At 31.0% G+C, this 13,838-nt stretch overlaps 1 protein-coding gene across 1 annotated transcript in view; it reads right to left on the bottom strand.

Moving 5' to 3' along the window:
- The window catches only part of ADAMTS17 (ADAM metallopeptidase with thrombospondin type 1 motif 17), a 451,660-nt gene that overhangs the window by 103,300 nt on the left and 334,522 nt on the right, over positions 1 to 13,838 (bottom strand). The window contains 1 exon segment of the mRNA XM_074295031.1: positions 12,858 to 12,993. Coding sequence (XP_074151132.1) covers positions 12,858 to 12,993 — 136 coding nt within the window.

The raw sequence follows: 13,838 nt of genomic DNA, 5'->3' as shown, positions 1-13,838 counted from the left end.
TTCTCAAAAAAAGAATTGCTAAGATTTAAGAACTATTTATTCAAGAATGTCTCAAATTCCTACATAACAGAAATGCAGATGACTGTAATTCTGAAGTTTCATCCCCTATTCAGAAATTGGCAAAGATGATAAAAAGAGAAATATTCACTCCCAGAGGGATTGTGGAAACACAGGCATACTAATGAATTGTTGATAGACCTGTGAATTTATCCAATAATTTGAAAGAACAATTTGGAATTACTCCAAGAGAATTACTAGAATATCTATATTATTTGACCCAGGGATTCTATTGCTTTTCCCAAAGGGAAAGGTGACAAAAAGGAAAGTCGTATATTCACCAAAATACATATAGGAAAATTTTTGTGGTAGTAAAGAAAAGCAGATATCAGTCCTTTAGAGAATAGTTAAACAAATTGAAGTTCATGGATATAATGGAATATTATTATGCTATAAAACAAGAATATGATAATTACAGAAGAGGATGTTTCTATTTAATTCTGGCCCCAGGTTATTGTCTATGTGCAGTTGCTAATCAAGACAAAACTACTGACAAACTCAGTAGATTGCTCATCTATGTACACATGATCTTTTATTTATTAAAATTTTCAATAGTAATCCAAATACATGTAAGCAAAGATAGTTTTGAACATTCTTTTTTTTTTTTTATATGACTTTGTGTTCCACATTTTTCTAACTCCCTCTCTTACTCCTCCCTCGAAGACAACAACTATTCTGATAGGTAAAATATGTATAATTCTTTTCAAGAACTCATGATATTTTAGACAAAAGACATTCTCAATATATTTAGTTTTTGAGAGATCATAGATCTCATTGAGCAGCCCTGATTAAGACATTATCAACAATAGACATCTGGAGGACCTCATCATTAATATGGGATCTATTTTCTATTTAGATTCTATTTGGATTCTATTCTGGATATCCTTCAGAAAAGTTGCAAAGACTTGTTAGCATATATACTTGTTTTATGTCTTTTTGTTACTAATCAGGATACTAAATAAAGTTTTATCTATGGTTGCATTTGGCAAAGAAATTTGTATAATCTTTGACTAGTGAGGTCAAAGCTGCTTTTTGCTTTACCAAAAAGTCTTTTGTTGTAATAATCACAATATTGTAGTTTTAACATCTTTAGATGTGACCAAGGGCTCTAGCTGTTACTTAGGAGTGCAGAGTAAACTCCAAGGTTGAGTGCTTAAAGGTTGAAACCTCAGAAAATAACAGTAAGAAGGAACTGAGGTTTTATTCACCATACCCCAGGACATAACAGCTCCTAAACATAAAATAAAACAACAAAAAAATGAGCAAAGGAGAAAGAACCCAATCATAGAGAGTTACTATGGAGATAGAGAAGATCAGTGTTCACATTGAGAGGAAAAAGGAGCTAAAAAGCTACTTTCAGTGAGAAAATCAAATGATCCCCAAACCCCAAGGAATTCATAGAAGAACTTTAAAAATGATTTAAAAAATCAAATAAGAGAGATTAAGGAAAAATTAGAAAAACAGTAAGAGCAATCCAAGAAAATTATGAAAAGAAAGGCACCAACTAGAGAACCAAAAACTTAAGAAAAAAAATTTTTGAAAACAAGAATTAGGCAAAGGGAAGATAATAATATTCAAGACATACAGAAATAATAAAACAAAATCAAAAGGATGATAAAAGTAGAAGAGTATGTGAAACAGCTCATTAGAAAATCAACTAATCTGAAGAACAGATTGAGGAGAAATAATATAAGAACACTACCAAAAATGATTTTAAAAATTCTTGATACAATATTACAAGAAATTGATAGAGAAAATTGTCCTGAAATTTTAGATCAGAGGAAGACAAAGTAAAAAACAAAACAAAACATAACAAAACAAAAACCAGAGTAACATTAAATGGCTTTCTGCCCAGAGAGAATTTATAGAAGAACTCAAAAAATTTCAAAAATCAAATGAGAAACAATGAGAAAAAAACTAATAAAAAACAAACCTCACACAATAAAATAAAAGACCATCCAAGCAAAACAAGAAGAAAGATACAGAGTTTTAAAAATGAAAATAACTCTTTGAAAATTAGAATTAGGCAAAGGGGAACCCAGTGAAGCTATGAGACCAAGAAATAATAAAATTGAATATAAAGAATGAAAAAAATAGAAAATAATATTAAACAGCTTATTAAAAAAAACACAGCTGAAGAACAGATCAAGAACAATAAAATAATAAATTGACTACCTGAAAGCTGACTAAAAAGCCCACCTTGATAACAATAAGAAAATTGTCCTAGAGTGATAGAACATGAGAAAAAAGTAGAAATAGAAAAAAAAATCTACTGGAAATATGTAAAAATAGTAATTATATTATACAAATGAGTTTCAGAGGAAGAATGAACACAAGGCATTAAAAGAGGAGGGCTTGTAGTTCTGAAAACCTACTCTTCTTATTAGTAATGGATTAAATAGGCAAAACTTCATAAATACTATGAAGGGTATAAACTCTAAGAAATCTATAAAGAAATAAAGAGGGAAGGATAGGAAGAGTGGGAAGCAAAGGCTGAGGGAAGAAGACAAGGGAGGGATCCTTGGATGGGGGAGGTTAAATAATAGTAAGGCAAGTTAGTAAGATAGAAAAAGAAGAGATATACACAAACAATACAACAAGGATCAGGAATAGAATTTATTAGGGAAAATGTACAGCTAGTATTCTTTGATCTTAGACAAAGTCAAACTTAAAGATTCAATCAAAAGAAAAATCTATATTATATTTCTTTTTTTTTTTTTTGGTGAGGCAATTGGGATTAAGTGACTTGCCCAGGGTCACACAGCTAATAAGTACTTAAGGATCTGAGGCTGGATCTGAACTCAGGTCTTCCTGATTCTAGGGCTGGTGCTCTATCCATTGTGCCATCTAGCTGCCCCCATTATATTTCAAGCTTAATATTATTTTAGTTGCATGTTGGGTAAATGCATTATGTGTATCTTAGTATACGTAGATATGTATGCATGTTGCTCTATGTGTGCATTATATATGTATGTGGATTTGTGGGTGGGTGTGAATATACATGTGTCTGTGTGTAAGTATCTGTGTGTATGTATATATCTATATTTAAATATATCTGTGCTTAACTATAGCCTGCTTGGAGGAGGTAGGGGGAGGGATGAAAAGGGAAAAAAAAAAACAAAGTAAAAAAAAAAAAAAAAGTACATAGCAGAAAACAAAAGAACGACCTATAAGGAAGCAAAGAAAAGATGGAGAATAATGATTATAATTTCTTCTACTACTATATGTTCTTTCTTGAACTGGAAATTTATTGTTATATATTTTAAATCCTCCCTAATGTTCTGCTGTATACATGACAATGTTCTGTTTTGTTTTCCTCTTCTGACTTTCTTTTTCTTACACTGTTGTTTTTAAATAAATAAAAAACAAAACTTAAGGGGAAATTTGATATAATATATGGGAGAATGATAAGTAATAAGGACCAATTATAAGGAATTCAATAAAGTCAAATAATTTACTTCTTATATATAAAATAAGTTCTTTTATGACTATCATTTTCATTTGGGTAATTTGAAAGAAAGGCTTGGGTTGAGCTGAATATGATGGAGTGATTCTAAAAAAAAACACAAAAGTTTGTAGAGAGAGATTAAAAAAAGAGCAATTATCTCATATAAATGGGGCAAAAAATATAGAATTAAGGAGAAAGTGGATAGTGCTGAAACCTTATTCTCAGCAGGAATGGATTAAAGAGGGAACAATATTTATATGTGTTTTATATATACGTGTGTGTGTGTGTGTGTGTGTGTGTGTGTGTGTGTGTAAAAAGATCTTCTAAATTCAGAAAGAAATAAGGCTAGGGGATAGAGTTGGGGAGAGGATGAAAGAGGGATTCTTGGAAGGATGAATTCACCCATAAAATGAAAACAGATAATATATTAAAAATTTGAACTCAATAATATATGTTACTTTAAGGAAATGTAATAAAAATGAGAAGTACACACAGATTAAATAAAGATTAGGAATAGAATTTATTATGTAAAAAAAAAGAAGAGGTAGTAATCATATCTCAGACAAAGTTAAAGCTAAAATAGATTTGATCAAAAGAGAAAAATAGGAAAACTACACTGCATGTAAGACATATCAATTAATATTTCAGACTACTTAAAATAAGTATATAGTATAAAGTTGGAATATTGCTGTGGATAGGAAATGATGAGTTGATAGATTTAGAAAAATATTAAGATTTGGATTTATGAAAGAAGATGCGATATACATTCAGAGAAACAGAGAACAATGAGAAATAAGCATAGAATGGTTTTTACATACATGAACATATGTGTATGGTTATAGATATCTATGTATATATAGGTATAAATATATACCTATGTACACACGTGTGAATATATACATATATACATGTATACATATACACACATACACACACACACACATATATATATATATATATATATATATATATATATATATATATATAAACATACATATCTGTCACCATGCTAAATTATAGTTTTCAGAGGAGGGAGGGGGAAATAAAGTAAAAAAGTTCACAGTAACAAACAATGAAAACCTACAAGGATGCAAAGAAAAGATAGATCTGGACACAATGTGTTGTATTTATTGTATGTGTTTTTTTGCAATGGAAATTTATCACCCCTATATTTTGAATCCTTTTTTATGTTCTGCTATGCACATGGCAATGTTTTTTTTCTCTTTTTAAAATTTTATATTTGTTTAATATAAAATTTAAAGAAAAAATTTGTCACTGTATAAATATAGTATGCTAAAGGATATTGTTTACAAAATCTGTTTATTCTCTATTTATGTTTTCACTGAGGAAACTGTCCTCAAGTATCATTTTACTTCCTCATACATGGGTCATATAGACAGAGTTATAGGGTACAAATTTTGTAGTTTTACTGTATTGATGAAAATAGTTTATTATAGAAATATTGACAAAGCTATTTTTTTTCTGGGTTATCATTCTGGCTTTATCAGTGAATTCTCTTTGATGATCTAGTTTCATTGAGCTTCAAACTGGATGCAGACTGCTTTCATATTCTCCTGTTCATAATTGATTTGTTGGGCGAAGAATTATACTGGTGATACCGTTTATAATCTAATATGATCCTTTTCTGTAATATTTTGCAAAAGTTTATATTGTAAAAATAATATTATCTTAGCTTCAGTGTCTTTGCACTTAACAAGGAGGCTGCATGTTGTTACTGTTGTTTTTCACTCATAATTCCTTGGCTCTTTTGGCCTCTTTGCTCTGGAGATCGCTCTGTATTTATTAACTTTCTATAGGAAACACTAATAATTTATTTAAAAAAGCAGGAGTAGTAATCATATCTCAGACAAAATTAAAGCTAACATAGATTTGATCTATTGACTGATTATAGTCAATGTCTTTACCTTTACATATTTTCCATTTGGGGAACATGAATAACTTATTTGAATAATCAGGATGCATCATTCTTATTTCACACAATGTCTTATTTTTATTCTTTACATTTCACAGGTGATTTTACCCATCTAATTTGCTATTGATTTAATTCACCAATTGTGAACAAATGGTTAGTTGATTTTTTAAAATGACATCTAAATTTGAGTATCAGTTGTTTCCATTCTCTTAGGATATATAAATTTATTTTTATGATGCTCTCTGCTGCTTACTGTATTCAGTGCCTTCCAATTTTTTTATTGGCAAATTATCTTACTTAAATAAAGCATTCGACTTTCAAGTAGTTTGCACACCTTTGGACTTTTGTGGTTCTAAAATTTGAATCAAATTTCAATATATTTTCACTATTCTCTTATATTCATTTAGCATAGTCACTAATTATCCATATGTATTGACTTGATAGAGAAATTCTACAAAGAAAATTGTGATATCCTCTATATCTCATCATTTTCTTCAATGGATACTTGTGTATGAGCTATTTTTACTTTTATTTCAATCAATCAACAAACATATATAAAGCACTTAATATGTATCAAACATTGAACCAAGCTTTGGTATCCCTTCCTCACCAAGGCAAAAACAGTTCCTGTGTATCCTCAGGGAACTCGCCTCTAACAGAAGACAATGTGCAAAAAAATTGTGTATAAACATGTATGTTTATATTTGTATATATATATATGTGTATATATATATGTATATATATATACACACATATGTTTGTATGTAATTTATTAATAGGAAAGATAGAAGAAAAAAGAGTTTGAGGGAAAGATCTATTCTAATGATATTTTGCTCCAACTCATTATGAGCTCTGCAAAACTAGATGATAAAGTATTCAATGAAACATTCACATACAAAAAACAACATGAAATATAACGGATTATTGAATTCTACTCTAAGAAAATTTTGTGCATGACAAAACCAAACTTGTCTTATAGGATTATTCAAAGAGCTGCTAAGAACCATTCTTCCATTTACCTGGCACTACATCATATCTTGTGACTCACTTATTCCAAGGATGTATGTTTCAGTTCCTCCCAGTAGCATGCAACCTTGTTTGTCGTTGATCTTGAATTTTAGAGAGGAGGAATATCTAAATTAATATTTATTATTAGACAAAAAATAACTACCCCCACTTTGCCACTCTATGACTAAGAGTGTAAACATGAGAGGAGTTATGTAGGACTGAAGGCTAGTGCATATTTCCTTAATGGGTTGTCCTGGCCAAAGAATTCATCACCCACTAGCCAACATGCTGGTGATCAGCCTCTCCCTACTTCACTAAAGCTTTTCTAACTTATGGAATCCTCAAAATTTATACTCTCTGAGGTAGTCTTTAGGAGCCTCTGACCACTTCCATATCATGATGAAATATAAAGGTGAGATTTTTGTGAATTACAACATATGTAATATGAAATATAATTTTCAAACTCATTTAATTGGCTACACTCTGCCCCTAGTTTCTTTTCTTGGGCCTAAGTTTCAGCAAAGTAAGCCTCTGATGATCCATGCTATAGATGATCTATTTCACATATTTTCCACAAATTCTAGTATGCTCTTTCTAGGTTCCAAGATACTCCTGAATTATTTTTCCATTCTATCAACCAGTGTTTGCCCATTAAATGCAAACTACTTTCAATATTGGGCAAAAAATATTTCAAGTATGAAATGTATTATAAAATATAATCAAAGAAATGCCTGAGTAAAATAGATTTTTTAAAAAGATTCTTTTTCATTCTACTACCTTACCCCAGATTGATAAATAATTATTGTACTTTCTTTCCAGTTAGAAGCTGAGCACCTGGAAAGAGAGGAGAAAATTTTTGGATTTGAAGGAAATGTGAACCAAGTAGATGAGAGAATACTTTATACACAGAACATTACACACAGTAGATCTTTTATTGAACTGAAGTGAAAGTGACAATGGGATAAAATATTTAATATTAAAAGTATATGCACTTATTTTCTGTTTATTAAATATTAATGTACTCATGAAATGTCACTATGCATATTCCCCTCTATTTTTTGTCTGTCTCATTGTATTATACTGACTTCTAGAGGACTTTTAAGTTCTTTAACAATATAACACTATGAGCAGATAGGTAATTTTTATAATATAGATAAACTTTTTTTGCTTGCATTTCTATAATTTTTTAACAATGAAAGAACAGAAAATGTTGTGGGGTTCTATTAAAAATGAAGGAAAACAATAAAGTTTCTTTTTTTCTTTTTCAGGGTTATCTGGTCTTTCCATTTCTTTTTGGATGATTATATAGCACACAATCTTAATGGAAACTTGACAAGACCCATTTATTGTATCCAGATGCTGTGATGTAGTTATTTCTGAAAATGTAGAGAAATTCAAGCCTAACAAAAAGCATCTTTATATGGTGATAAAGAATGGTTTCTTTAAGATGTTCATGGTCAGAGAAATGTTAAGTATGTGGTTCAAATAGCTGGGTGGGCAAAGCAAGTGGAAATATAACTTCTAAGGAAACATTAAGAAATGTGCTTCTGAAAATATTTTCAGTCCAAAGTGTTCAGTGTGAACTTGTGGTCTAACATGGACAGAGTGCGGGAATGTGGTCTGTTGGATTGTAATGGATTTGTGGGTTTTCTTGGGCAGAAGTACATTTGAAATTCTATGCCTTAAGTTTAATGTAACTCTGCTCCAGCAGCATTTATTTGCATAGTTCATACTACTTAAACTTATGGTTGTTTATATTTTTTATAAGCATTTTTCAGTCTAATTCTCTAATTTCAGTCTTACAAGGCCTAAAAAATATTCCCTCAGAATGCCATTATGACTGAGAGGGAGAAGGTGATGAATTTTTGAACTTGGTTTAATCACCAAGGCCTCATGGGCCTCATCTTACCTTGTTTAAAAAATTTCATTATATTATTCCCATGTGTTAGTCTTATTCCTGTAGAGTCTAGTATAAATTTCTTAAGGGTAGGAATCCTGTCCTCTATAGGTTTATGCTGGTATAATAAAAGTCCATGTGATCTATTTTCTATTAAGACATAAAAGTTATCAGATATTGATTCATAGGTATTTAAGGATCCTTCTTCACTTGGCAAAAAATGTTCATAGAAATAGTGCATTCTTTTTGTTGTTTGTTTGTTTTATTTAATATTTTTCCCTAGTTACATTTAAAACAATTTGTTTTTACATTTGTTATAAAATTTTTTAAGTTCTAGGTTTTCTCTTTTATACCCCCCCACAATTAAGAAATCACTTGTGAAGCTGTGCAAAACATTTTCCATAAAAGTGAAATTGTGGGGGAAAAAAATTCTCACCCTAATGAAAATAAAAGCCCTCAAGAAAAATTAAGTTGAAATAGAGACCGAGATAGAGAATGAATATGCATATCTGTACTCAGACAATTCCTTCTGTGGGTATGAGTAGGCTTTTTTATCATAAGTCCTTCAGAGCAGTCCTGGAGTCCTAGATGATTGTACTACCAAGAATAGCAAAGTCATCCACAGCTGATCATTCTGGAACATTGCTATTACTATTCATAGAAGATTTTCCAGATTTTTTTTTTCTTCCTGAAACATCCTGCTCATCATTTCGCATAGAACAATAATATTCCATCATGAACACACACCCCACAATTTATTGAGCCATTACTCAATTGAGCATTCCCTCAATTTTTTTTTTTTGCCCTGAGAAGATCTCTTCTGTGAATATTTTTTGTACATATAGGTCATTTCTTTCTTTCTTTTTTTTTTCTTTTGTTATTCATGCCAAGTAGTGGTGGTGTTAGGTCAAAGGATATGCATGAATTTATAGCCCTTTGGGCACAAATTACATCTTTTGTTCATTTATCAATTGGGTCATGGTTTTTCTTTTTTATAAAGTTGACTCAGTTCCCTTTATATTTGACAAATTAGGCCTTATCAGAGAAACCTGCTTTGAAATTCTTTTTACAATTACTATTGCTAACTCTATTTCCCTATTTATTTTCTCCTTTCATCCAGTCTCTTCTCAAAAGTGTTTGGATACTGACTACTCCGTCCTGCAATATGCCTTTTCTTTTATCACCCTTCCCCTTTTCCATATCCTATTTTCCTTCTATTTCTTACAGTCTAAGATAGATTTCTATACCTCTATTAAGTATGTATGTTATTTCCTCTTTGAGCCAGTTTTGATGAGAGTAAGGTTAATTTTTTCATCCTCTCCTTTCCCCTTCTTCCCCTCTAATGGAAAAGCTTGCTCTTGCCTCTTTTTAAAATGATAGATAATTGGCACCATTTTACTTCTTCCTTCTCTTTCATATCTATCTATCTATATATCTATTATAGATGTATAACATATATGTACTCCTAGCTGCCATAATAATGAGAAAGTCTAATGTATTCCCATGTAGGGTTGTAAACAGATAAATCTAAGTTCCTCCTTACACTTCTCCAGACTCCTATATTTGAAAATCAAAATTTCCATTCAGCTCTGATCTTTTCATCACAAATATTTGAAAATCCTCTGAAATAGTGTATTTTTTTTTGTGTGTAACTAATTTTTTTACTATAGCTTTTTATTTACAAGATATATGCATGGGTAATTTTTCAGCATTGACAATTGCAAAACCCTTTGTTCCAATTTTTCCTTTCCTTCCCCACACCCCCTCCCCTAGGTGACAGATTGACCAATACATGTTAAACATGTTAAAACATAAGTTAAATGCAATATATGTATACATGTCCATACAGTTGAAATAATGTATTCTTAATGCAAGGAACCTAGGATTTGGTCCAGGCACATGACCTCAGCAGTGAGGAAATACCATCAATGCACTTGGAAAGTAGTCTAATCTGTAGTATTAAAGAGCTGACTATATCAATGAGTACTTATCAGTAAGTGATTTGTCCAGGGTCACACTTACTTGGTATTAAAGCCTCAAGTCTTTCTGATTCCAAGTTCAACCTACTCTCTACTATGTGGTATACTGTCTCTCAAACATGATTGATTACACTTGTCCCTTGCCCCCACATGAATTATTTTTAACATTTAAGGGAAATATTTATAGGTAATACATGTTTCCATTCAGTATTACCATTCTCTTTAGTCAAAATTATCTAATTAGCCCTTAAAAAGTTTAATTTTTTACTACCTTTATTGTTCATTTAGATGCATTTCCGTAAAGGAGCTTCATAAACTTAGAAAAGAGATTAAGAGATATCTCTTCCAGCTAGAGTTTATACAAAGCCCCAAGATTCACAGACACATAGTTAAACTATTAATGTTTGTACTAGAAGTAAAGTGAGGAAGTATGATTATCCTTTCTGTCCTCCATTTTCAAGAGTTCCTTTATAATTTCTTTTTTAAGGGCTCTGGGGTAAGAAAGGGGAGGTAGAATTGTAGAAAATCTTATTTTTTTATTTCTCTAGTCCTACTTTCTCATTTTACAGATGAAGAAACTGGGGCTCAGAGACATAAAATGTCCAGGATCAGGAAGCAAGTATCATAGTGGTATTTGACTCCATCCAGAACTCTTTTAGGGTACCACAATGCCTCACAAAAGAAAGAACACTCAACACCTCATTACCTCTCCCCTCATCCAAATCCTCTATAATTTCCAAGGTTCAACTCTAGCTCCATCCCCATGAAGCCTTCTCCAAGAACTTGGCCTTCAATTGTGTGATCTAACATTAGTCACTTCACTTTTCTGTGTATCCTCATTTGTAAAAATGGGAATTGGGGCCAAAGCCAAGAATTCTTAATCTGAAGTATATTAACAAACTTGTTTTTTGAAAAATATTTGAAAAATATCCATATTTTTATATAGTTATTTCCCTTGTAATCCTAAGTATTTTATTTTATGCATTTAAAAGCATCATTTTGAGTTCATAGGCTTCATTAGACTTCCAGAAGGGTCCAGGACACACAAAAAAGCTTCAGAATCCTTGCCTGGCCTAAGTAATTTCTAAACTATCTCCTAGTTCTAATATTCCAGTACATCCTATGATCTGTGATTTATTCTAGTTTACATAAATCTCTTACTTCACTGAATCCTTAATACACAGAGTCAGGACTACACATTTAGCATTCAGTTGTCCTCTGATTGTTTTGGTTGACATAAACCTTTAAGACTGAGACATTTATTGTACATTTGGATTTCTCACAGTTCTAGCATAGTTCTAGGTATACAATAGAGGCTCAATAAATATGGGTTTGTTTTTACTTTTTAGTGGATGGCTGCTATGATTAAGTGAAGCACAGCAGGGCTCATATCATGTCCATAAACCTTTTTTTTCCCCATAGCACTGAACATTATAATGGAATTTCAGCATGGATTTGAAATGAACCACTTGAATCAAAGTTACAGGTTTCTACTTTTTTTGAGAGAGAAATTGATGTTGTGGAGTAAGATAAGTATTACTTTGTGAACTCTCTACTCTAGGTATGCATATATGAGATACAGAGGGCTCAAAAGCAGCTACAATCTAAATTCAATGCACTGAAAATAAGACACTTTAACATGATACACTAAAGAGTGAAATTAAAAAGTATTCATCAAACTGTAGAGTAGGATGTGAAATGAAGTCATTGTAACATTACACGAAGTATCAGAGTCAGACTACTGTGAAAGTCTGTTGAAATAACAGGGAGAGAAAGGAGTCGATTGATTCACACAGGTAAAATAGTGAAACTTGACCCATGACTTAGGTACTCCATTTCAATCCAATTCAATTCAAAATAAGTGGGCTCAGGATTTAGAACAGAAGTTTTGATGACCTTTAAATAATGGCATAATTTAGCTTTATATCCCAAAGATAAAATCAATACACTATATCATATAATTAAGGATTATATTCATATTAAGATTCAATTTCAGTTATTAAAATGTACTACATTTGTACAAATGTATTTCAATCCACAGATACTATGTTTGTATATGTTTCATATATATTTTCATATATGTTTGTATATATCCATACGTGTTATTTCTTTGAGTTTCTATGGGGGGAAAATAGCATAAATGAGCTAGGGTACTGCTCTTTTTTTGTAGTTAGATCACTATTAAGGATATAGGTATCTTTCCTTAATAGGATTTGATTTGGTGATTCCTCCTGCTATGAATTCAAATGAAAAGAAATTAGATTATCAGAGAGAATATACTTAACATGAAATTCTGACTTGATGACCACAAATTTAACTTAACCCAATGTTAATGGGAAAATTATTTTAAGCAACAAAGAAAATAAAATAAGAGGGCAGCTATTCTACTCTTATTGCACTTTTCTTTCAACCAAATCTATGGAATTATGCTTATTATTCCTTCAAATTACAACTAGTACCATTAAGAAAGTAAGAAAAAACATGGGAGAGATGTTAGGGGTCAGGAAGAAAGTTTTTAAAAAGCTTTCTTCTTACCTTGACTGGCATGGATGTAAATTGCATCTCCGGACCTGAGGTTCTGGGCGGCTCACATGCTGACAGTCACTGTCATTCACCAGAGTCATGGTCTTATTAATAATTTTAGTGCAAGACACAATGGTTTTGCGTTCTCCTAAGAAAAAAAATCAATATAAATTATAAACTTAAGTTGGTTAGGTAAAGACAATATGTGAAATCCATTAATATTTAGAGAAGAATATTTATTTTTCCACTTAATCTTCAAAATTTCATTTAATTTTTGATTAAAATGAATTTTATTACATTGGAGGTTTTAAAAAAAATTTTTGTTAATGTCATATAGTAGATAAGATATAGTAATACAATGTATACAAGATAAATGAATGAAGCCAAATTTTACATGGTATATTAAATTTGTGAAAATGCTTTGAATAAATTATACCATGATTACTTCTGATGGATGTGGCTCTTTTCAACAATGAGATGATTCAGGACAGTTCTAATGGTCTTGTGATGAAAAGAACCATCTGCATGCAGAGAGAAGATTATGGGAACCAAGTGTAGATTACAACATAGTATTTTCACTCTTTTTGTTGTTGTTTGCTTGCATTTTTTTTTCTCATTTTTCCCATTTTGATCTGATTTTTCTTATATAGCATGACAATTATGGAAAAATGTATAGAAGAACTGCACATATTAACATATATTGTATTACTTGTTGTCTAGGGGAGGAGGTAAAGGGAAGGGAGTGAAAATTTTAGAACATAAGATTTTGTAAGGGTGAATGTTGAAAATTATCCATGCATAAGTTTTGAAAATAATAAGTTTTAATAATAAAAGAAAATGCCTTGAGTAACTGCAATACTTGACTATTGCAGAATATTCATGTTCTTTTCTTAGTTGTTTCACTAACTTGGCATTTTTCCTCTTAATTGTTATATATTTTCTATGAAGTAGAGAGTAATGGCACTTTCTTATATAACAATGAACTGCAAGGTT

The sequence above is a fragment of the Sminthopsis crassicaudata genome, chromosome 2, assembly GCF_048593235.1.
Source record: "Sminthopsis crassicaudata isolate SCR6 chromosome 2, ASM4859323v1, whole genome shotgun sequence".
NCBI lineage: Eukaryota > Metazoa > Chordata > Mammalia > Dasyuromorphia > Dasyuridae > Sminthopsis > Sminthopsis crassicaudata.
The sequence above is the reverse complement of the archived record's forward strand: the minus strand, read 5'-3'. Positions and strand labels throughout refer to the sequence as shown.